Below are 26,215 nucleotides of genomic sequence, written 5' to 3' on the forward strand. Positions count from 1 at the left end.
GTAAGAAAAACAGAGCCCCAGCCTCACAGCTTTCTTCCACAAGAACTGGAAAGTGAAGCTGGGAACCACTCAGCCATTTATGAACATCACAGAACTTGCTGGGTCAGACCAGAGAAACACCTCTCAAAATGTGAGCAGCACTAGCTAACCCACCCTATTTCACAGCTTCTCCCATCCTGCTCCAAGCTGGTTCTACTCCTAGCAGAACACAGAAGTGTTTCTTAGCAGGCAAGTAGATAAGAGGAACTATTGTTACTAAATCTCCAAACTTTCTACAGGTTTGATGTATGACACCAGAATTGGACAAAAATCCATGCAGGACAAGAGTGAGTGGCTGTAAGAGGAGATCATCTCCTGTAGATCCCCTTCCCAGCTGAAGCCTCATTTTTGCACTGCCAATTGGAGAGAGAGCACCACACTTCCTCAGAGTGCCTTAGCAAATTTAGTGTTGTCAAAATAACAGCTTCTACAAAACTAACATTTGCCTGAATATTGTTGAGTGCTCATTTCTCTGAAAAATTAACAAAAAGCTCATAATCCTAACACAAGGAAATGTTGATAACAGTTTGTTTCATTTTACACAGCAGGTACTGTTCAATTAGAGCATAATTTTTCCACAGCACATATTTTATCATATTTGAACCTGTATAAATATTTGTAAGCATACTTATTCACTATTTTCTGTATTGCTCAGAGGTTTCTAAATTTGCCAGTCATTTTAATTTAAAACCCTTAATTAGAGACTGGTTGTCAAATGGATGTTCTTAGATTACAGTGGAGACAGAGGGCTTAACAGGAGCACAGCAACTAGATTTAGTGGGAAGATTTGCATTAATAGGACAAAAATGTAGCATTTAAAATGATTGGTGAGAGGAAACTGAACATCAACAAATCCTCAGATTCATCTAACAGAAACAGAGGGCACACTTTTGACTCTGAAAATGAGAATTTTGCCTAATTACTAAGAAGCTTCTGTACATAGTACTGAACACAATGCTTCAGGAAGAGCTTTTAATCTTAGTAAAACTGGCCTTCCATTTCTCTCATGGACACAGACACATCCCTGCCCTGCTGCTGTTTCTGACTGGCAGCCTGGAGCCAGTTCCAACATAACGATGACATCTTGATTTTGTGCTGTGAAAAATGGCACTCTGCAGAACTCTCTGTGCTTTCTGATATACCAAGGCTATACTGTTCAAATATACACCACAACCAGAAGAAGGAAGAGCCTCCATCCACTTCAAGAGCCTCATAAGGATGCACAGTACCAACACACGTGATCCACGTCACTGTTCCTGTAATATCCAAATGCCCTGCAAATGTTTGCATCCTCTAAGGAAACTAGCTACCACGATTTGATGCCTTCTCTCAGTAGTAGCTCAGGTTGCACCTGGATTTCCTGATCAAGCACAGCACTGCCCCTAACATTGAGCTGAGCAGAAGCTATGCCTGAGGGAGACAGACACATGCAGTTTATTGCAGCAGACATAGGTAACCAAGGCCAAGGTAACCAAGGCCAATTTCAAACCAAGTTTCAAGATACAGGAAAATTCAAGAGTGACAGGACTTGTTTAACCTCACAACTGAAGTTCAAAAGGTAACTGTTATCAGTAAGTGCACAGGGAAGGAGGAAGGGTTAACCACAAGAAAAGCTAAAAAACATTGTTGGCACATGGAACAACCTAAAAACTAACCACAGATAAAGTGGGACATGGAACAACCTAAAAACTAACCACAGATAAATTTAGGGTGGAAACTGGAAGATTTTTAGCCATGAAACAGTAGCTGTAGCGTCAGTGCATCCATCAGTTCTGGAGCTCAATAAATTTATTACAGGATCACCTAACACATTTCTGCAAAGATTGCTTCTGGGTCCAATCCTCTACTATGTCTATGCTGCTAAAGACACACAGGGCCAGGGACTGACCCCTGGCCCTGAGGCCAACTGGCACACACGGACTTATGCTCATCTTGGGGCTCCATCAGCAACACACTGCCCTCAGGCCTCAGTTTCCTCCAGCTCCAGAGTCCCGTGACAGCACACAGTTATTTTGTATGTCTCAGTTCAAAGTGCATAAAGAAGTGAGAAGACTTTTATGCAGCCCACCAGAGAGGGATTTTCAGAGCATGAAACAGAGTATGTGTTGCATATCTGCCAGTATGCCTGAGGGAAGGAGGAGGGTTAAGCATACCATCTCAGCACGCTTTGCACTCTAAGCTATACCTGTTGACTGTTTCCTTTGCAGTCTTTTTCCAACCCTGCCCTCCAGAACACCACTGGAAGAGCAATAGTGAAGCTTTGTTCTGGAGAAAGCCACTAACAGTGGTGCAAAACACGGGAAGTGAGCTCAGCGTGTATGGCTAACCCACCAGAGTGCCCAGGACCAGGTGGTCAGCACTCAGATCCAACCCCAGACCTTTTCTGCAGCACTGCAGATGCATGAAGTAGCTCCAGAAGACATCTTCCAACTTAGTGTGGTGGTACATGCACAATTACCACAGCTTCACCTAATAAGCTACACTGCAGTGATGAAAGTGCCATCAGTCCCGTGCTTAGCGAATGGAGCTCACAGAAAGACTGCACTGTCTCTGAACAAGCCAGTCAGGAAGATGCAAGGATAAAAAGTTCAATTTACACAAATGCTGTGATGATTAGCAAAAGGAGAAAGGAAAAATGACAGTTTAATGAGATTTTAGCAGCAATTCTATGTGTCTCTGCATCTACCAAGAATTTTTTAAGCAGAAGTCTTTTTTTTTATATATACTTGTCTGGTCTGTCAACTGTGCTATCAAGATTAATAAGAAATTGCTAGAGTTTAAATGATCTGTGAATTACAAAATAGGTTGTTTACTCATCACAGCCGACACTTTGTGTTACAAAGTTGTGATTTTTTTAATGAGGTGAAGACTAAGATAATGGGGGGAAGGGCAGCAGTTAAACCAACTCCTGGAAATCAACTCAGCACTCCAAGCTGTTACTAGTTAGCTCATTTTTTAAACATCACATGCCCCTCATCTTCTGCAGTCAGAGTTAACAAAAAGAAAAAATTTCTCACATGGTATTGCACAAAGATTCCTCACAGTACTTTAAGTTTAAACTGATCAGCTCAGATTTGAGTGCCTGGAACGTGCTCCAATGCCAGAGACCACCCACGCTGATTTTAGCTCAGAACTGAGACCTTACAGCAGCATAAAAATTCAACCAAAATCAATATTCTGTTTTCAGTGCTTTATATTTAATCAATGGGCTAACACTTGTTTCCTCACCCTATAAATAAAGAGCAGTCATACTAAGTTGTACCATTATGGTCACAGCACTCTATGTAAAACCAGTGGTTCAGAGCAGACTTCAAATTTGGCTCTATATTGGGAATACACCTGTTACAAAAAATGATATAAATGGTCTTGAGAGTTACCATTAGAGGTTTTATAATAAATTGGTGAAGTGAACAAGGACAAAGTACTGAGGTTTTAAGAAGTCAAAAATATCAAACTGATGAATTATGTGCTGAGCTACTGCATATCATCTTTCACTTCAATGCTATAGAAAATCAGTAATGATTTTTAGAAAGAGCTCTGAGTGAGCTCAGACTATGTCAAAACTCATGCAAGTTTAAGTTCTCTATCACACCAATTGTAAAGTTACAAGTAAGAAACAGAAACAGTAGGCAGAGATAAATACTGGTCACTGGAAGAGAGTCAGTAATTCTCTCCAAAATGCGAACTCTTGTGCTGACTTTCCCCCACCCACACAGAGAGAAAGAAAATTTCCCAAGGCTCTGATTCTCTCTTTTGTGTTTCTCTGCCCTGCCTGAGCTCAGGACAGGCTGAGATGCAGCAAAGATTGAAGAAGCTCCTGTTTTTCCTGTGCCTGTGGCTTCTGCTGCGTTGGTGTCACACACAGACGCGCAGCAGGAGCTGGAGTGGGTACAGAAAGATGAAGGGGGACCTAGGGAAGCATGGGGACTGTATGGTCTCCTGTCAGTCCTAACCAAGGTCTCTTCCCCACACCTGATCCAGAAGAGCCAGCCCTGCTGATAGGGCCCTTTAAGTAACTTACAGAAGGCCAAACTATGCCTGCTGCAAAGACAAATGCAAGATCCAAAGCAGCACTCGACCACATTTACCATGAAACCATCCTTGCTCTTCGCTCCTTTTGTCCACTTAGTAAATGAGAATCACATCAGAGGCTGAAATAAACAATGAAAGTCACCTCACCCATAGAAGGGTAGACCCATGGCACACAGACTTCAAGACAAATGTTCAACTTCTTTATAGTGTATACAACCTATGCCATCAACACCTGAAATGGAAATTTCCCACACTACTGGAGTTTATAATTTTAATACCTGTATTTTAGACCCAATTACTTGTTTTACATATACACACAAGCTGTAATTTCTGTGCAGACAAACACATAGAATCAGCAATTATCTGCATGCACTGCAACTGTTTGCTAATGAGCTGCTTCATGTTTACAGGCTTTCACTACCCAATCCAAAATGGCTAATATTTATGAACCTATTTCACTAAGAAGTCAGTCCTTCAAAAAGACTGATTCTTTATCCTGGTGTACTACATATGGACACATTATCAATATCAAGTGAGTGGAAGAAAACTGATTGGTACTTTACCAGCTGAACTTTCATAGATACAGACATCACAAGTCTAACCTGCCAACCACAAGAAGCCTTACCATAAGGATATTTTGTGTCTAGTCTATTTGCTGCTGTTCTCGTCCAGGGTAGTACATCATCGCTGCAACCATTAGGCATCCCATTGTAGCCAATTCCAACAATCTTGTTTTCTGAATTTACAATGCAGGCACCAACCTAAATAAAATCAGATTTACATAGTACTAACAGCATGAAAACAGTATGCCAACAATGAAGAAGAGACATGAATAGTCAGTCCTACGACTTTCCTTTAAGAGCTACAAGCTTCACTTAGACACACCATGTAGTAAGCAGGGCTACAATTGTATCTAACTGGTGGGGCTTTGAAATAAGTCAGGGCAGATAGAACTCTGCTACCCCTCTGCTCATGCTGCTCCCATCCCAGCCTGCCAGCACTGTCTGCTTAAGAAATAATCTAGTTCAGGGAGCAGAAACAGCACTGAAGGAACCCTAGCAAACACATAAGTTCAGCTCCCCAAACTGGCTTTCCAGCAGCAGTAGGAGCAACAAGTTCTGAAAGACGTAACAAATATAAATGTTGGCTTATGCAGGCCTCACAAGACTTTGTGGCTTGTTGCAAACATGCACTAAAATTCCAAACCTTTTAACTCTCACCCTTTATTGCTTCAACCTAAGTCTACAAAGAGACTCTTCTTAAAGAATGATGATGTGTCCCATTTTTATGTTTTCTACCTATATTTTTTGTTGAAATTGCAACAGTACTAATTTTAATTCACACAAGGTGTTTCTCAACCAGCCCTTGGGTAACAAAACTTTAGCCCCAAGTGAATAACCTTCAGAGAGCTAAGTGCTGTAATGGACAGAAGGAAGCGAACAGATTATTTTTCTGTGATTTGCTTCCTGATTTTTTTCACACAAAGGGTGACAACTAACAGGATGACTGGATCCTGCAGAACAAACAGCATGTTTCAGGAGCTGTATCAATCACCTGAAATCAATATTGAACAATATTGAACAGAGGCACATGAAACATGTGAAAAATGGAAACAGTGAAGCATAGGGAACAGGGGATCCTGAGGGAGGAACAAACTAGAAGAAAATTTCAGTCAACCCAATAACAAACAAATACTCTTACAGGTGAGGGAAAGAAACTTGTAAAATGCTGTGTCTTAAAAAATTACAACCTTGAACTTCCAGCAGTTTTATCCTCTTCTAAAAGTGACTATATTTACTGGAAAAAGGAGACAAAATGCATGTATTATTTTAACTTCCAGATGAAAAGATGATTCATAAAACTCCAAGCTACAAATGTACACAGAATTATACATATGAGGTCTGGCCCAATAACAGAATTTTTGTAACAGAAGGTGCTGACTGTGTTAAAAACTGAATAGTTATACACTGAAATAACTTTTATTAAGAAATTCCTGAAACCATTATGTGTACATCTGATGTGATAGGCAACATAGATTAGGTTATCTTATTATTATATGTTACCTTCTTACCTGAGAGCTTGGATCCTTACTTCTTTGTGCTGACAGAAAAGCTACTGCCATAAAATATTCAGGCCATTCCAAATAATCCTCTCTTTTTTTGCAGGATGCTTCACTGCTGAAACAATAGTTGACAGAAAAAAAACAGCCATCAGCAAACACCACAGACCTAGAGTTACTACAAACTGTACTATTTTAATGTGCTCAAGTTTAAAGTAACCAGGATCAGAATGTGGCTAAGACCACACATTCACTAATATTTTGATAGTAAAACCATCAGTTTCAAGTGCTTTCCAGGAACTTATACATGCAACATTTCCTTTCAAGGAAAAGGCATCAAGCAAGGTTGCAAATTACATTTTTAGATAAGAAGGCTGAGATATTCAGAGCACTGAGCAATTCAAAGACAGAGCAATTTATCCTTTATAGATAACACCTTGTGTATTTCTAAGGTTCGGGTATATCATGTGCTGCCATTCTTCTCACCCAAACAACATAATCTTTTTTATGATGACTGTGATAACTGCCAACCTCTAATCTAAGTTATTTTGTGCTTCTGCCTACAAGTGCTCAGTAGCTTCCTATTTGGTAACTTCCTCTGCAGGCATTAATATCTGTTATCACCCTAAGTTTACCTCTTGTTACAACATTTACCACCAAAGATCTGAGGCCATTCCAACAGTTCCTCGCTAATTTTCTCTTGCGATTTTGTCTTATGAAGCCTTCTGAAAACTGACAGGAGATGGGTTCAAGAACTTTTCCATAAGAAATAATATATACAAGTGCCACAAAAGGTTGCTTCTTTCCCTGCCCTGAAGGGTAAATTTGGGGAAATGAGGGAGGAATTTTCTCATGCCTGCTTATGGGTGAAAGCCTGCTCAGAGAGTGTAAGACACAACAGGGGAATTTCTGTGCTTTTCAGCTCAAAGAAAAGAAAGGCAGATATATCCCTCTCCACACATACATTTAAGCTTTGAAAATTTCAAACAGAAGATCAAATTGAAAGAAATTTCCCCCAAACTTTCTCACCTATCATTACTACAGCTTGAAAACCAAACCAATGGAACATCCCAAATGCAATGATTTAGCCTATCAAAATACAAGGAGCACAGTACTTTTCTTTTTGGCCTTCTCTTACCAAAAACTACAGATTAAGACCAAGATGCCCATCTTGTGATGTACAGCCATACAGAAAAATTCATCACAGGTAACTGCAAGCAGCAAGACATCTCCTAGCAACACTAGTACCAGCACTTTCAGAAGACAAACATTAGCAGACAAGTGTTTAGTTAATCATTATTTTTATAACTAAAACCATGTATTAGAGGCTTGCAGTCAGCTTGTCATAAAAGAGGTTACAGTCTTTGAGTGAAAACAATGATAAAACTGTACTTTAGAAACCTACAATGTGCTATTTACCAAAGACAAATTGCTAGTTTTGAATAGTCTGTATGTGGCACATTACAAGTTAGCAATTTTGGCTTGTTCTTGGAATGAATGAGGATCACCTTTAAGGCCACCATCTCAAAGTAAGGAGGGAAGAACACACACTCTTGATGTAACCCACACACCTCTCTCACACTTTGACAACGTTGCAAATAGTGCCCAGAACTGTCAATTGTCAAAGCAAACACACAAATCAAGTATGTGATTCTAAAAATGCCCAAACTGACTTGACTCACTGTAACTAAAGGGCCAGGGCTATATCCTACCAAGAACAAAAAGTGCTCAGAGCAAGAAGAGACTAAACACATACCCTCACACCACTCTGTGCCAAACTGAACTTTGCCAGGTTAACTAAAACATGTTTCAGCTATATGATTATTTAAAATATCTCCAAAAAAGGGATTTACAACATCTAAACCACAACTGGACTCTCAATGATCGCTTCTGGCTAAGTGACATTCACAAAGATGTCTTTGGAGAGGGATAAAACACAATGCAGAACTACACTGAATAAACCATTCTGGGAAAAGGGCCCCAGAAAGATAGCAGTACTCTGAACTAAGAGGTTGTGAGATCTCCTTTTGTTAAATTATTCCCTAGCAACTCTACTTATTCAAAACATAACAAAAGCTAGTATTTACAAATACAGAACTGTATGTAAGTGGAGGCCCCTCAGAGCACCAGCTTCACAGGGAGAAGAGCATAGCTAAAAAATAAGCAGAAGGCTTACATCAAAGAGAAATAAACCCCCCCCCAAAGCCCTTACTCAATTACTTCTACTTAACATGGCCATGTCTGGCAAGACAATTCCCTTACTCAGTGCACAAGAACTCAAGAGTGTGAAACGGGTATAAACCACTTAATTTCTGATTGAGCAGAAGCCAAGGCCTTGGCTAGCAGTCAAGCACACACATGAAAATTAGTTTATGGATTTGGGGCAGCTGATAATCTTCTTTATGCTCATTTGCAAGCTCTAGAATTGCATGAATGAAAGCTACTCTAGAAAATACTATAGCTAGCTGTAAAACAGGCAATCAAGGCTTACCCTTAGGATAAACCATAAGAACTTCTGAATAAAAACAACAGAAACTGAAAGCTATGAAGAATACTGCTAAGAACAATGGGGAGAAAGAAAAACCTAAATTTTAGAATAATTAGTAGTCTATAGAAAATTTTGTAAATGTTGTTTCAAGGGAAAATAGAGAAAAAGATTCTATAACTAGAGAACACTGCCTCCCTTTTCACTTCTTTTTCATCCATCTAGGCTTCAAGTAAGCTGTGACACCGTCTGAAAAAGGAACAAATGTCATTCAGCTACTTAAAAAATGGTCTAGCATAACAAAAATTTATTTTGGGAATCCTAAAACAGAATTTGTAATCTCAATTTTTTTCATACGACAATTATGACAGCTGTACAACAATATAGTACAGCAGGAGGAGTGGGGGGTATCAGATCAATCTCACTCTTTTATTAAGTTTTTCCTCTGCTTCCTTATCTGTGATGTCATGTGTATTGTATTACAACTCTATTCGAACAGTATTATTCCCCAGTATCATGTATACTACTGAAGACCAACTATCAATACCTTGGCATTGAAATCACAGGTAAAAAGTGAAGTGTGCATTAAAAATAAGAAATAAACATCCTCAAATAAGCTCTTCCTCCCCAAAAGCCAAACAGGATACTGGCTCTTGATGACCATTAATACAAGCTTCTTATTTAAATCTCATATTTTATTATCATTACTAGATTAAATGAATGTGGGATTTCCTTTACTTGGGGCTTCTCATTTTTCCCATCATATAGGTACTGAGATAGGGTCATTACATATTCCGTACTGGGAAGGAAGGTTTTCAAAGAGAAAACTCAGTCTTTCTTACAGAAAAACAGTACTCAGTTCATTGCAAATTAGTTGTATTCACAATTTTCTTGGGAGATAACCCATCAAACCTGCAAAGATAAACACTGTGTTTGAATACTGAGCCTCAATTAAGCAGTATAAGAACACTTCCCTTCACTGAACGTACTTCACTTCTACAGAGTCACTTCTGACTTTAATTAATTGCCTATTACTCACGCCGGTCCTCATTTCCGGAAATAATGAACACAAGACACCCTGCACGCTCTTCTTCCCATCCCAGCGATTACGAAACCCACGTCAAACAGGCCATGCTCTCACCACAGGGCCTTCAGGGGCTCCAGGAGACGCCTCCCCACCGGGAAGGATCTCCCCCGGCACGGCGCTGCCCGGGGAGCTCCCGGCTGCGCGGACCTTCTCGTCCTGCCCCGGAGGATTCCAGCTTCCCTCCCTCCCGCCCCGGAGGACTCCAGCTTCCCTCCCTGCCGCCCTCAGAGGCCAGGGTGGCCGCAGGCCCCGCCACCACGGCTTCCCCCGCGGCCCGGCCTGCCCAGGAGAAGTTCAGCCAGCCGGCGTGCGAGGGGAGCGCGGTGGCGGTGGGGGAGGGAGCCCGGGCCGGCGGGCGGGAGGAGCTGGCGAAGCTTCCCGCGGGCCCCGCACTCGCGTACCCGTTCTGCTGGGGCCCGGGCTGGGCGCCGCTCACGGTGCCGCTCATGGCGCCGCGGCCACGCTGCGTTCGCCACTTTCGCCGCTTGGCGCCTCAGCGCGGGCGGGCGGGGCCGGGGGCGGGCCGCGGGTGCCGAGCCGCGCCCCGAGCGGCCCGGCCGGAGCCCGGCTGCGGATGCGCCCCGGAGCTGATCCCGCAGCCCCGAGCCCCCGCGACGCTGTAAACCAGTCACTGGAATGTCTGTTCAGCTTTCTGACAGACGTTGCTTCTAATGTTATGCTTTGACATAAGCGTGCGGGTTTTCGCCCTGCTCACGCTGTTGAGGTAAATGTTGTTTATTGAAGCTTGACATTCACATATTAAAACGTCGAAAAATCTGAGTTTTTGTTTGTTCTCTGGATATAAAATTGATGTGAAAATTGAGTTATGGTTTATTTATTATGGTTTATATACCTCCAGCTGCTGACAGATCGTAGAAGTCTCCCACGATGCAGATGTAGCTAAACATATATATTTATATATATATATATATATATATATATATATATATGTGTGTGTGTGTGTGTGTGTGAAAAATGTGTATTTTATGATTGGTTTTTCACAAATATTAAAATTAATATGATCTGTGTTATGTTAGAAAGTTATGCTGGATTAATTCTCTTAAGTTGTGTGTTAAATATAGTTATAGATTATAACATAATGTTAAAATAGAAACTATGCTATGTAAGATACTTTTTTTAAAGAAATGACTGGCAGTGAGATAGCAGCCACAGGACACCGAAATCTTTCAGAGAAAAAGAATTTATTGCTCTCTTATCAGAAGAAACAAACTTCTTCCCACCTTGCTCAGACATGAAGATGCCATTAGGATTAAGAGGAAGAAGTTGATGATGACCAGACAGAATCCTTTGTTTGAATGGAATTTATGCATCATATATGAGATGTATGAATATGCAACAGGCTATTGTTTTTAAGGGTTAATCCTCTGTTAACGTGTATCCTTTGCGGGCATATGTTGCCCAGGAAAAGGTACCTGGACTGTCTGCAACTCTTTGTTTCTATTGTCTCATATTGTCCTAATCCAAATTGTCCAAATTATTACTACTCTAATTACATTGCTATTTTCATAACTATTTTATTACTATTAAACTTTTAAAATTTTAAAAACAAGTCATTGGCATTTTTCATATATATATATATTCCATTGCAGTACAAAATAAGAGGTAGGATAATAAATATTAAAATGTTGGTATGGCGTGTTCTGTTCCTTGTGTGAGAAGCTGCCTACCTTGGCTGGCTGGCTGCCTCTAGGGCATGCCTTTATGGAAGCACTCAATGGGAGCAAGGTACACATGTTTGCTCCACGGGGCTGGAGGCATCAAGTGAAGAGTGCCCGAACGCAGCCGAACGTGACCCATTCGGTTCCCACTGGAGGCAGTGACAAAATGAATCATCTTATCAAACAGCAGATTGCCAAAATATGCCAGAAGACTAATTTGCAGTGGTATCAAGCTTTGCCTATTGCTCTGCTGAGGCTAAGAGTCAAACCAAGGTCAAAAGAAAGGTTAAGCCCATTTGAAGTTCTGTATGGTAGACCTTATGCTATACAAGTTGTAAATGGGGATGCTATGGACCAAATTGGTAATCAGTACATTTACGATTATGTAATTACGGTGGGGAAGCAGTTTGATAAGAATGCTACTGTAACGATAGAGCACCAACCTAAACAACTTGATTGCAAATTGCATCCATTTAATCCCGGTGATTGGGTGTATGTTAAGAATCTTTTAGGAAACCCCTACAAGAGAAGTGGGAGGGACCCTTCCAAGTGCTGCTGACTACCTTCACCGCGGTTCGGATCAAGGAGCGACCTGCGTGGATCCATTACTCACGGGTCAAGAAAGCTCCGGAGAACAAACAAGAGCAGACATCATGATCCTGACTCCACCTCAAACCCTTACAACTTTGATCATTGGACTCTCGATAAGTATAGCTCTTCCCCAAGACTATGCCCCAATAGACCCATGGTCTTATGCACACCAGTGTATCCACCCAGAGTTGGAAACGAAGGGACCCTATTTCGAGGTTTATGCTCTGCGTAACAATCAGCCATACCCGAGTAAAGTATGGGATCAGTCCTCCATGGTAGCATACAAGGGAGACCAAATCCAAATTGGGTGTCGAGAACTTGACCCGGTAGAAGGGAGAACAAGGCGGCTAGTATTAACAATTAAACCCTTGATGCTAGCCCCTGAACATAACTTAATTACCTTTAGTCCAGTGAAGATGGGCCACCCCACTGACTGGACCCAGCAAAAGAGCCCAATCTCATGTCAGTGGAGTGACTTCCGAGAAGATCCACCCGGATCACAACCCCGAAACTCGGTAATCTATATGTAGGATTCGCTTGGGGAACTACATCCTCGAAACATAACCCTTGACCTCTACCCTCTTCTCTCTCCTGCGGGAAAGATCGTAGTATCTAGTGGTCCTGAGGAAAGGAGGGCACAGTGTGAGATGGCATTTAGATTAGATCAGTCGATGATGTTCACATGCGAAAGGGAATTGAAAACGCTGGAGCGGGGTATTAGCTCCCCTCAGCGGGCTGTCCAATATGAGGTGGCATTATCGGAAGGCATGATCCCATTGTATCCAGATCTAGACTTACCCCAAGAAATCACTCCACTGGTGGAATGTAAAATAGTGCATAACCTGACCTTTATAGGGCCTCAAGTGATAAGAAAATCTAATGAACTAAAATTATTATTAGACCCCACTTATTCTCTGAAGAAGGTGCAGATGAACATCCATACCGATGTTATACATTTGCAGAAGGATTGCCGCCCATTTATACAGCAAAGCCTCAAGGGATAGAATGCATGGCTAGCGACAAGGTCTTATCACAGGAGGGCACAAAGAGATCTTAGTGGGTGGGTCGGCACGGGATTTGGTATATTAAACACGATAGATCAAGAGGTATTAGTGAACAAATTAAGCACCGTCACGACGAACCTGGGAAAGCTTAAGATGCCCCTCAGTTCATCCATGCTTACATTAGCAGAAACACAATCGCTAGTAGTAAAATTGCTAACCATGGTAGCAAACCATACTGCAGAGGATTTTGTGAAGCTTGTTGATTATACAGGGGAATTTAGCAAAGATATTGCTCTCGCTATCCAATGTCCTCAGACACAACAATGGGTACAATCAGTAGCAGCAGGAATAATAATAAGAGAAGGAACGTCAGGTATATTACCTCAAGAAATAAGGGAAACAATATTAAAGGACAATCACACCACACAATTCGAGAAAGACCACCAAGCCTGGTGGCAATTAGTAAATTTCACTTATGAACCCCAACAAGAATACATTGAAGCCTATGTCCTCACCATTAGTGCGGCAGAGGAAAGAGCTATCTTTCCCATCCTCACTCTAGGGACAATACATCAGGGTGTCATTGTCAAGCCAATAGACCATAATGTCTGGGCTAGTTATGATTATACCAAAAAGAGGTGGCAATCGATTAGCACAGAAGCATGTATTCCTAGGGGACAGTTAGGCTATGTTTGCGAAAACGCCGTGGTAGAAGCAGAAGATTTATGCTTAGATGCCGAGGATAGTGTATGTACCTTTGAAATGCTTCCGCATAATAGAACACAGTCACAAGTCTACTATATAGGGAATGGGTGTGCTTGCGTGAGGACAGCTTGTGACAACGTCATTATAGATGGTTGCCAAGAAGAGACTAACAATACTAGCTTTTGTGTATGCAACTTTACCAAGATAATAGGTTGTGATTTTTATTATACTGTCCCAATAACTACCCAACAGCTAATTAACGCAGATTTTAACCTATATCAAGAGATACCGAAATTACAAATAGGGATGGACGTTGAAATTCTTAAAGCAATGCTCGCACATCCTAAATTGAAGGAATTGGTGCAAAAGGTGAATCAAACGACTAAACGAATGATATGGCAGGTGGAACATAATTCAGAGAAAATAAAGGATGTCCTGACCAAAGTAGAACAAGTAGGTCAGCATCATTGGTGGGATATTTTTACAGGACACTCCCCAACAGCTACACAGGTCTTCAACTACCTGGTGCACCCAATGCTAATAGTAATTGTAGCTCTGCTACTGTTAACTTTTACAAATATTTGCATGTGGTGGAGACTAAGGATTATAATGAAAAGAACTCAAATAGTTTGGGCTATGGTACGAGCGTATCAGCGCCCTACAGGAATAGAATTAGACGAAAGAATTCGTATGTTATAAGAAAAGGGGGGAAATGAAGCCCCAAACTGCCCATTCGATCAGCATTTTACTACTGCACAAGAACATAACTTTGTTATCAAAATGCTTAGGCAGAGCCACAGACTGAGAATCAACCCTGAGCAGTCCTATCCCATTCCCATCCCATTAGCTACTCACACGACCCCTAACACTAGAGCCATATCCCATATCACCGGCGGGTGGTCTCATGTTAAGTACAAGGGGATTCGCCCCCATCCACACTCAGGAATTGCTTATGATGCTGTATGGTAGGTTATTCATTAATCCGGAAGCAATCCTGGAATTATTGATAATGCTGTATGATAGGTTATTCATTAATCCAGAAGCAATCCTGGTGGATCCTTCTGTTTGAAGTTTGGTAAGCAGGGCAAACAATAAAGAGAGATAGGGATAAGGGAATTGTCGAGCTAAGCATGATCAGAGCTAATAATGTCAAACTGACCCTAAGAGCCGTGCCAGTGTCAAACTGACCCTAAGAGCTGTGCCAGTGTCAAGCTGACCCTAAGAGCCGTGCCAAGCCATGGGAACCAAGCCAAGTACACCGGGAATTGACCATATTAGGATAAGAGTTCAAAAGTTTAAAGAGGAAGACTCATCAGAAGACCCGCGCCCATGAGGAAGGCATCGAAGGACCACCATGAATAATCCTCAAAATAGATGTCTCCGCCCACGCTCCGCCCACACCACGCCTCTTATGAATATGATGTAACCCTGCACCCAAGACTGTATAAAAGCTTGCTTCTGTTATGAGATAGCTAGAAATCCCTTTTGTGATTTCTCCGACGCGTCGTAATAAAATACCTCCTGTCTATGTTGACTTACTTGAGTCTCTTAGGCAGTTATTCTCGCCTTTTGGGGCAAAATTCGGCATCAGGGGCAGCGAACTCCGTGATGGACAGAAGGAAAGCACTTGCCTTGGAGAGCATCCCCAGGAGAGGTCTGTGTGTGCCAGCCGTGGGCTTGCACTGCATGTGAGCTGCACCACTGATCTGAATGTGGTCAGCTGACAGGGCTAAGAGAATGGTTTCCTGCAGCCCGATCAAAAACCTCCCTCTTCATCTGGGAGGATGCTTCAGGTTGGAAAACAGGACTTTTTTGGGAAACTCGGTACACAGCATCTCAAGAGCTGTCTTTATAGTTCCCCCTTACTGACTATGTGCACAGAAGTTGCACAATTAGTCACCCTACCACACCAACATGAGTGCAAGAAGATGGCTAAGCCAAGGATCCTGACATGCTCATAGTTATTCTTGAAGCTATGCCAAATCAGCAGTGATCAACACAGAGGAGCATATTGCTAATATGTTTTCATATTAAGATTGCTGTATCAGTTAGCTTTTTTTAGACAACTGACAAACTATCAAATATGAAAATGTTACTTAATTTCACAGATATTCCTATTCAGTTGTAACCAGAAAACTTGGCAAAAGCAACCTGTTATACTTCAACTGACAAGTTTTCCAGCCCTCAGAGTGGGAAAACATAGCTATTTCAGTTTGCAAGACTTCTATTGGCATAATTTCATATGGACAACAAATGTTCATATATGGTTTGTTAATGAATGAAAAGGAACTATTTAAATGCAAGAAAAAGAAAGCAAATTTAATGAAAGTAGCATCATTCAGGAAAGCATAAGCCTGAAGGTGAAATGAAAGACCTGATGATGGTTGATCACCAAGACAGTTAAAGAGCATGCAGTTAATCTGGAGGGGAAAAAATAGCATAATTCAGTTCAAAAACTTCTCTACTGTCTGTGTGTCTGTTTCTCCACTCTTGAAGTATGAATTAAAATTGCAGTACTACAATTATCCATGCCAAATTCATTATTTTTCATAATTAGGATTCTGAGGATAAACCCATAACATTTACTAACTATTACTACTACTTACGATATGGCCTGAGGAGGAAAACTTCTGGTGGAATTTTAGTTAGTAGACTTCTGTAATGTTGCTAAGTGGCACATCTTCTGGAAACCTTGCTACATTTTTATTTCCCCTAGGTTTTTTTCAAAGAGTTATACTGAAAACTCTTGTGGCCAGGTTGTGACTTGTTCTTCTGACAATGTGCTATTGTATCTGACATAACAGCCTCTTTCTTTAAGCACACATGGGAAGAAGGGTACACCTGGACTAGGCAAGATTTAGGCCAGGATCCTGTGTTCTAAACACAGGGTTGTGCTGAGGGTAGGTAGCTTGACTTACTAACAGGTGTGGGGCAAAATCATGCTGCCTGGCAGGTTCCATAGGACTTCTCTGGCTGTTGCCTGCTTTGCAAATGCAGCAGCTACCCTGGATCAGCTGTCTGAACCCTTCTCTCCATTAACTCTGAGATCCAGAAGTTTATTTACACCTTTCATCTGCCTCAGAACATTCAGATCTCTGTGACAGAATTACAGGGCTCTAACTCAAAACCCCTGTTAAGACAGACATGCATTCAAATAGGCCAAATTTCTTTTAAATTTATGTCTGAACTACTCCTGTCCTTGCACGTTCCTCTCTTGTTCCATAGAAGGAGGATATATGTTTAAAAGTTTCAAGTATCTCAGGTAATCTTTCATTAGTTATTTTTGTTTGTGTCTCATTTCCTAACAGGGTCCCAAGTGTGGACTATTATGACTTTGCTGGATAGATGTCAATAAACAATCTGAGCTGATTACAAATAATTTAGATGCTCTTATTAACGAAAAGTGGTACAAGTTTCAAAGACATGCTAAATATGTAACCATCTGTCAAGTTGCTTATATTTTTAGCTTACTTCTTATGAAACATTCACATCTACCTTTTGTCAATTTTGATAAAAGCAAACTTAGTTGAGTTAGGGGAACCCCCAGTTTACAAACCCCCCCTCCCCACTTTCTTGTTGCTTGCCAACTTTAACTTTGCTGGCAAGCAAGATCTCTCCCCAAAAGTACCATATGTACAAGTTGGTGCTCAGAGAGCAATGTTTGCTATTTGGCAGAATATGGAGCATGCAATTTGGTAGTCCACCCTGAAATCAATCTCAAAACTTAAGGGAAAAGTAAAAAGAAATTGCTAATGAGCTGTTGTCTTTTTTTCTAATAGAATGAATTTTTCAGGAACTAATTACTATGTTTGAAGACAAAGACAAATAAATATGACAGTATGTCTTTATATCTTTGTCTTACAGAGAAGAAATTGCTCTTGGAGAAAATAATTTTCATAGCTAGAGAACATTATTTTTTAGGCAAGACTCATCTTCTAAATATTTTTCCAAATAGGAATTTCTACCTGAGTTAAACTTTTCCATCTGTACTTGCTTACAGTCTGAGGAGCACATTAAATACAAATGCAGCTGCTGGTATATGCTGCAGTTCTGAATTTCTATACATAATCTAATAAAGAATATGAAGCTATGGCTTCCTCACTGGTCAAATAACATTTGTTGCAATGTCAGGCTTTGTACTGTGAACAAAGTCCTATTTTGGAACCCCCTTGCTGGAAGACCTAAACAGGGTTAGCTGCAGAAGCTTGTTAGCAAACCAGCCCATTAATAGACTGCAATAAACTGTTAGATTTTTATATTGTAGCATTTTCTGTAGGGAGCATAAGTATGTCGGAATTACTATAGGATTTTTACCTTTAGCATATAATTCTTTATACTATGCAATTTTGGAACTACTTATTCATAAAGATGGTAAGAAAGGCAACTTATTACCAGCCTTTGATAGGTAATAACCTAATAGGATGATATCATGGTAATTATGGTGCCAATGGAAGCCTGTTGCAAATTCAGTATTTTCAAATTCAGGTGCCAAAATTCAGGACATTGAAATCTGTGTTTAGATGCCTACCTTTTTTACAGATTTATAAGCAGTAAATGCCAGAAATTCTTGTGTATGGTATCTGTCAGAATCAGTCAAGCCAATATTAAGGTATTTTTATGCTTTTCATGTCCTAATAGGAAATCATTACTGTTCTCTATTCTTAGATTTTGATGTCTTGTTTATTAGGTTACCTTTCCATAGCATCTGTTCCTTGAAAACTGGAGTCTAATGTTAGATTTAAGTCCTCTTTCTGTCCAAGTGAGATACTATTTTGAGTATCACATTCTCAGTATTTCAGAGAAAATTCCACAAAATTCCCTAAATCCAGAATTTTTGCACTTTATTCTCTCTGGGGTCAGAAATGAGTATATAAATTATACTCTTTAAACAGTCTTCTGATCAATTTTTAAAACTACACATTTTTTCATGTCACATAAAAATTTTATGGACATACAGCGACTTCTGAATTTTAACTGTTTTCTTGTTTTATTCATACTTACGGCTCTAGTTATAGGTAAATATTGTCTTTGCAGTACCTTGATCACCTAATTTTTTCTTTGGTATCAGTATATTCTCCAGCTAGATTTGCTCTTTCTCTATGCTGTGTGTTATTTGCTGATGTTTTCTCTGTTTGTTTTTTCCTGATGTTTGTATCTGTCTCTGACCAGTCCTCTAATTTTGAAACTCCTTTTCCATTCATTCTTGCTCTTATTCACATCCAAATTCCCCTTTTAAGGCAATCTCATACAATTTCATACCAAATTCAAAACACAACACTGTACCAGCTACTAAGAAAAAATGTAACGTCATTCCAGCTAAAATCAGGACCGCAGAACACAGGTGCTAGAAAAACGGAAGATATTGCACATAATCTTTTTTCCTATCTCCATCCACAACTGGAAATCCCAGATAATCTTGCTAAGCTGTGCTTTGGAAAGTAAACTGAGACACAAAGTCTCAGATTGCAAGTCTTCTGGCAATCCTAGTGATTCTTTCCAAAACATGAATTACCTTCTTTGCCCACCCATACTAGTCATAATCACAGATACTCCCTAGTTGGAAGCAAGAAAATAATTTTTGGCTTTCAGTATAAAATTTCACTTCCTTGGCATGCTGCTTCTAGACTCAGCAGCTGCCTACATACTTCATAGACTTCTTTTTCTTCTGTTACCTTCCCCTTATTTTTCAAGGCTATTTTTAATATCTAAGAAGATTATCTTCTATTTCTGTCCCTTCTGATTTGGCAAGATTTTCCTGTGATGATGTAGTAGCTTTTCACACTACATCCATGAGTTTTCCCCACTCCTCAAATCTCTTGCAGTGTATCAACTTGCAAAAACTCCAAAATAACATTATCTGTAATCTTTACATCAGATACATTCTAAAGACAGAAATTTTTACTCTTCCATACAAGTTATATTGAATACATGTATCCCTTCATATTTGGGCAAACTAGTTTGCTGTTAGTAATTTTTTCTTCTCCTGATACAAATTCCACTTATACCTGTCTTCTTTTATTCAGTGGAACTTCTGTCTAACCTTCTTTATGTTTATGATAAGCTTTAGATTTTGGGTATGGAGAATTTTCCTATTTTTATTTATAATTTCCTGTAATTTATCTTAACTGTATCTTTAGATTTCATTATTACACCGTGTTAACCTTCATGTAAGAGCTGCTATACAGAATCATTTTCTTACATCTTTATATGGTATTTAGCATGGAAGGTTTTAAGCAATGTGCTAAATCCATTCTGTGACGAGAGATGAATTACCCCTTCAGCTAACCTGTGGATTGGGGGTGGGGGGCAAGACAATATCTCGGCATTCTCACATACACTGGCTAATTTAACTAAGTTAAAAAAAATAAAATGAACTGTTGCACTCTGGGCTTGTCCTGTGTCTCACCTCAGCATGATGAAATCTTTTCAACCTACTTACTTGCCTTTCAAATTGCCAATACACCCAATTCCCCAAATTAGCTTCAAACACATTTTCCTTCCTTAGTGGGAGGATAACTGCTCTGTCCCTAGGACATAACACCAGGAGAACAGTGAGAAACAAGGCACAATGCCTTCATTTTGTAACATCCTGAGTGTTAGCTTGGCATCAGGGCAGAGGGAGCTCAGGTGCCACTGTCATATTATATGTGAATACTTTTCATCTCTTCTGTATTCTGGCTGTTTCCTAACCTCATTGAACTAATTACACAAGAGCAGCTAACAGCCACACTGCTCTAACTTATCAATAATGAAAAGTGAGCTGGAGCTGTCAGGAAATACATTTGACATCCTAACTTGGAAGAACAGGAACTCTATGCTCCCACTGTAGATATGAGGGGAAATATAACCATTAGTAAACCTAATTTATTTCATAAGCAGAGCTGACAGCATGATTCCTTTTCAATATTTCCTGGTACTTCCCTATTATAAGATTCTGCTTTTAGTCATCTACATCAGACAAACATGATTTGTTCAGACTGAAATAGCCCAAGCTGAGCACTCGCTACTACTAAGATTATTTTTTTATCTTTCAGTTTGTATCCATACTTTTTATGCTGTTGTAACTTTAAAACCATTCTAAATAAAAACATATTCACATTAGGAAGACATTGACTCAGATGGCAAAGACATCATATAGTAAATGAGGAGTTTTAGCATGGAGGCACAGCAGCTCTGAGCTACAAAAGAGATGATTAGGTAAAGAAGGCAAAGAGCAGGATGTGATTTTTGAAGTAGGGATCATTAAGGAATTCAAAAGTGGATGGGCTATAGACTGTGGAAAGGGAAGACAGACATTAGTTAAGATTTATCCAATTCTTATTTTTCAGAATACAACAGAATGTTTTTAGGGTTCAAAGTACTGAAGAAAAACTGTCTTTTGAAGCCAGCCTTCACAGCAGCCTAGGGAGATAAAAAAATTAAATAACAGATGTGCTTTATTTTTTTCAAAACTGAGGAAGCAAAAGGGAACTGATATGCGATATTCTTCCTTTACAGAAGAGTAAACTAAAAAACTCCCTATTAGTTCTACAAAAACTTCAATAGGCTCTATAGGGACAGTAAGAAGGAGAACTCCAAATCACTCTGCTGGTATAAATGTCCTCTCGGGTAAACACTTTTCTGCAGAAGATGAATGTCCTAAACAGGCAAAAATAAGAAACAGGCCAAAAATCCTAAGAATTTTATGATCTTTGTGAAGACTGGCTACTCCTGTCACGACAACTTTTTAGAATAAAAACTATTTTTATGCAGTGTCCGTTAAATTGACTTTAGTGGTCTTTTAAAGGATTAGGAAACAGAGGATTCTTGTTGGAAGATATTCTATGGGTCAATTTCTTTGTGCATTTTGTGTTAGAAAATTCTTCAGTGTTTTGAACAGCACTTCAGCTGATTTGCAATACAAGAACCTGAAATTAGCACACTGGGATCAATATTGAGCAATATTTTGTCTCTGAAAGAAATTCACTCTGACAGAGATGAGAAAGAGCAGTGCAAGGAAATGGAGACTCTGGCTAAAAAGCTGGATACAGAAATCTCCTACAAAGCAGTACAAATTAGTTGATGTCACCAGAGTAAGAAAACCATAGTGACAGAACAAAATGTTATCCAGGTTCCAGAATACTTTATTATCACCACCCTAGGTCACTAAGCTTCACAAGCTATATCCATCAAATTTGATAGCAGTATATATACTCACAGCTGAAGCTAGAAGGTGCAGTGCTTTAATGTACTAATGATGTACATTAAGACACCTGGGTTCAAAGTCAGTTTATGACAGGAACAAAATGAGTTTGTTGGTCTCAGCCTGCACTCTAGTGGACAATTGCACATAAACCCAATCCTGAGAAGAATCCCAAGATTTACATTTGTTGGCCAAAACATATGGTGAAATTCATATTCTCTGTACGTTATTAGAACCAAAATATTTTTGCATTTTGTGCTCTTCCAAAACACAGCAAGATGAGACATTTCCATCAGCATGTCTTTAATACTGGGTTCAGTATTCTTGTTACCAGGATTTGAAAGAATACAACAGAAGGTGACACACTACAATGGAAGGCAGCAAAGGCAATAAAATGCTTCCATGTTAGAGGGAAAATGGAGATATGAGGACATACTGCCATAGCAGACATATATAATGTTTATGAGTAAGTAAAATATTTATCGTTATTTACCTTTTTTATAATAAAGGACACTGTGAATGTGTCTTAACAATGATAAAAAATATTTTCTTGACACATAATTAGCCTGTAAACTCGGGTTTGAAAGGCATCTTAGAGGCCAGACTTAAACAGAACTTTAAAAAAATTATGCTTTTACATGAATAATAAGAATAGCAAGGTAAGATAGTATTAAAGAGAGTCAACACTGACATGAGGGACTCAAACTCTCACAATTCAAGATATAAAACAAATTGCTATAAGCATGGGCAGAAACTATACCCACAAATGTTTTATTTCATTAGTGTATTCCATACAAGGCTTACACATATTTCAGTGGGCAGCCAGTAGAACACTGGAGTCTCAGATTTGTGTAGTCTGTGGTATTTCCTATTTGAAGAAATTAGCTGCAAAATGTTGTCTGGAACTCTAACCCCACTTCAGGTTATTGCCCTTTATATTGTTTAACTTCTGATCAGTCAAGTGAACAATAGTGATACCCAAGCATTTACAGTTACAGTCATATGTCAACTACAGAGGCAATGTAAAAAATTTATTGTGTCATCCTGTCTTTTCAAAATGTTATTTGAATATTAAAAAATGTTTGTTATCACTAGCTTCAAATTGACCATTACATATTATATATATCATATGAACATAAATGCCTATTAGGTTAACACAGTTTTTTAAGAGTCTTTTGATCTGTCCTAGTCCAAGCTGACCTTTTCACCATGTCATCTACAGCATTCATTTTCTGGAGTGTTTGAACACTTTTACAAGCCTACATTTCAAGATCAAGATAAATTGAAAATTCATTTTTTTAATACAAATAATGTTCACCTTATGGTATGGCTACTGTTTAGCATGTCTGGAAGGGTATATTTATAGATTTTTCATAGTTAGAAAGCAGTCTTTGTCAGTCTTTTAATGACAGAGCAGTCTCTCTGATAGTATTCTGAGTCCAAATTCAGAAAGTCATCAACTTTTGTAAAATAATATTGCCCTCAATTTCGTGAAGGAGTGAACCTCCAGAGAAACTTTAAAGTGCAATTTATCAACATTAATTTCCTACGTCCCCATAGTTACTATTATACTATTTGTTTATCAAAACTCTTACTTCCACGTTGCTTTCATAATTACTACTTCTGATTATTTTATTCCCATTCTTCTGATAGTTCATGGTTTTCCAAAAGGTTGAGCCAATAAATATTAGTGTGAAAATATGAGTAATCATTTACAAAGCCCCCACATTTTTTCTAGATTTTGTAGATAAAAACTGAATTTTAACTACTTTTTAAAAGTGAACTAAGTGAATCTGAAAGCCTCTAAAATCAAAAAGCAAACAAAGAAATTTTAATCTCTTGTGAAAAGGAGCTGAACTCATAAATTCTGCTTATGCAAAGACAACAATATGCTTCCATGAGTAAAATCTTGCTCCAAAACTATGTTTTAATGGAATAGCTTGACAAGAATAATTTCTTTGAAGATAAAAAAAAATAATTAGAAATGTTAAATAGGACCCAAATTTGTCAAGCATAACACAGAGGAATGAAACAGCTAATGCTCATATAACTTCAAAAGAATTTGAATTATGCACTTAAATTCAGACTTGTGGCATGAACTAAGATAATTACCACGAAAACAGAAGCTTTTGCAATCAATAACAGTCATTGGATTGAGTTTGTCAATTTTTCTAAGCTGACAAATGAAAGGTGATAGCTGCTGAAATGAGCTGTGGATTATACGAGAAGTACTATGGTCTGTAAGAGCTAATGCTTTTATTCTCAAAGCCTGAAGCTGAAAAAGCATTAATAAAACCATTTATACCTAGCTAGTTTTAGTGCATCAGGTACCCAAGAAAGAAAGGTTTCTTCATAGAGGTAGTCTTCATTTATACTTGGCATCAAACACAGCTTTCTAAAAATGTTTTTCTGTTCTATTCTCCTGATAATTCAACAGTAGTAGGACCAAGAAAACCTTGTCAGAAGTACCAGCTGCTTGCCCAGAATTTCTGTTGTACTCATGACCACCTGCTGGCAAATACTAATGCACAGAACAAAAATAAGATAGCTACAGCTCAAAATGGATAGCGCAGGAAGTGGGATATAGCAAGTGCACAGACAGGAGAAATCCCACCCATGTACGAGTGGTGCCTCACTGCTAGAGAATAAATAAATAAAACCCAGTATTTACGCTATGCAAGATCTTAATCTTTATTTGTGACCTTATAAAAGAGCGTAAAATCCTTTCCTTTCTGCAGAGCAGAGATCTGTGCATACTAAAGGAGGAGCACACTGTAACCATGACTATATATTCCAGGGATATAAACCACTGAATGACAGCTCAGGATCAGTCAAAGCTGATCAAAGCCTCAGGAATTTTATCTCCCCAAATTCTGTGGGAGCCTACTGTGACAAGCTTATCTCTTTGATCCCAAATTTAGAATATGTCAAAATAGGTTAATCCTACATGTTTATTTTCACACTTGACAATATTTTTTAAATTAAAATGGTAGGCAGGACTCAAGCTTTCAATTTTCTCAGTGGTTTCTCACTTTCACTTGGAAAATGCCATGGCACAAAGTTCTAACTTTTGAATTTCACTTTTTGGCTGAAGTATTTTCATCTTTTCCTAAGGTCTTCAAAAGGTTTCTGAATTGGTTTGCAGAGAAATATGAGTGTTAAAAAGACCTTAGAACAAAAGTCTTAAAAAGTGCCATGGAAAGGAAGTAAGAAGAACCCCCACTTGTTACTATTTTTACATCTCATTATTTTCAAAAGTTGTTGATTTTTTAATGCTGTAATTGAATTTTCTTAGCCGTAGTACAGATATGGTACAAATTTCCCAGACCAGGCAGTCAGTTCCCTATACCCAAAGGTATGGTGCATCCAGACAAGCAGGTCATCACCCTGAGCAATGGATCTTCTAATGAGCCTGACTAGCAGCTGAGTTACCCAAGGCTGATGAGAGGGGAACCCTCCCCCTGCCTTCTGCTCAGTCTCACATTCATTCTCTGCAATCTCACCATCACTTCTGCACAGAGCCCCGATACTGAGCCGTCCCTTTGGTTCTGCTGGCCCTGGGTGTGACCCGTGACACATGTGGGTCACTGAACACCTACCATGAGGGGCTGTCCCTGGTGCTTTAGCAGGGAAGCGCAAGGCATATCTACAGCCTGACTGTGCACAGCATCACTTTCATTACAACTGTCACTCCAGATGTGACACCAGTAAGAGCGCCGCAAAAATACAAATGGGGACAACTGTCCACTAAAACCTATAGTGCTACGAGGGAGGGAAGCACAGAGTGCCTGCGTGAATTAAATATCCATAGGACTAGGGGAAAAAGGCAAGGGCAAATAAGCACACAGGAAGTCCTAGACCAGCAGGTATTCCCCCACATTTTTATTTCTTTGTTCTTTACAAACCCAGCTCTAAGGAAAGGAACCCTGTCAGGAATCTCCTTGAAAAACTTCTAGACTAGATCATGGTCAAGGAACAGCTAGGGGCTTACACTCAGGCACTTCTTCCCTACAGTTCTGTTGTAATTCAAAAAAGAGTAACAAAGTGAGAATAAGGAAGTTTGCCAAATGAAGAGAAGGGCAGCTCAGAGTCTCAACTTTGTACAGGCACCAAGGAACCTATTTAAAGATACTGTAGTTGAAGTACACACTTTCTCTAAAGAAAGACCTCAGAAAGGGCAAAGGAAGCTGGTGTTACTAACCAGCAGGGTAAGTAAGGCTGTTAGAAGCAAAAATCTGTCTTTGAAAATGCTGAAGTCAGGTTTAAATGACAAAGAAGAAAGAGCTACAAACTCTGCAAGGTTAAATGTGAAAACATAATAAGGCAGACCAAAAAGCATCTGAAGAATACCT

The 26,215-nt window shown here is 39.5% G+C and overlaps 1 protein-coding gene across 9 annotated transcripts in view; it reads right to left on the minus strand.

Annotated features, from left to right (window-relative positions):
- Positions 1-26,215, minus strand: part of DCTD (dCMP deaminase) — a 204,675-nt gene that overhangs the window by 8,921 nt on the left and 169,539 nt on the right. For 4 of the 9 annotated variants that reach the window (XM_074541357.1, XM_074541355.1, XM_074541359.1 and 1 more), the window contains 2 exons: positions 6,143-6,248; positions 4,697-4,832 (listed from right to left, as the gene is read on the minus strand). In XM_074541357.1, coding sequence (XP_074397458.1) covers positions 4,697-4,832; positions 6,143-6,248 — 242 coding nt within the window. Of the gene's footprint in view, positions 1-4,696; positions 4,833-6,142; positions 6,249-10,103; positions 10,232-26,215 lie in introns of those variants that run through there. The other 5 variants (XM_074541358.1, XM_074541356.1, XM_074541360.1 and 2 more) reach the window with 3 other exon arrangements.

The sequence above is a fragment of the Zonotrichia albicollis genome, chromosome 5 (genome assembly GCF_047830755.1).
Source record: "Zonotrichia albicollis isolate bZonAlb1 chromosome 5, bZonAlb1.hap1, whole genome shotgun sequence".
Classification (NCBI taxonomy): domain Eukaryota; kingdom Metazoa; phylum Chordata; class Aves; order Passeriformes; family Passerellidae; genus Zonotrichia; species Zonotrichia albicollis.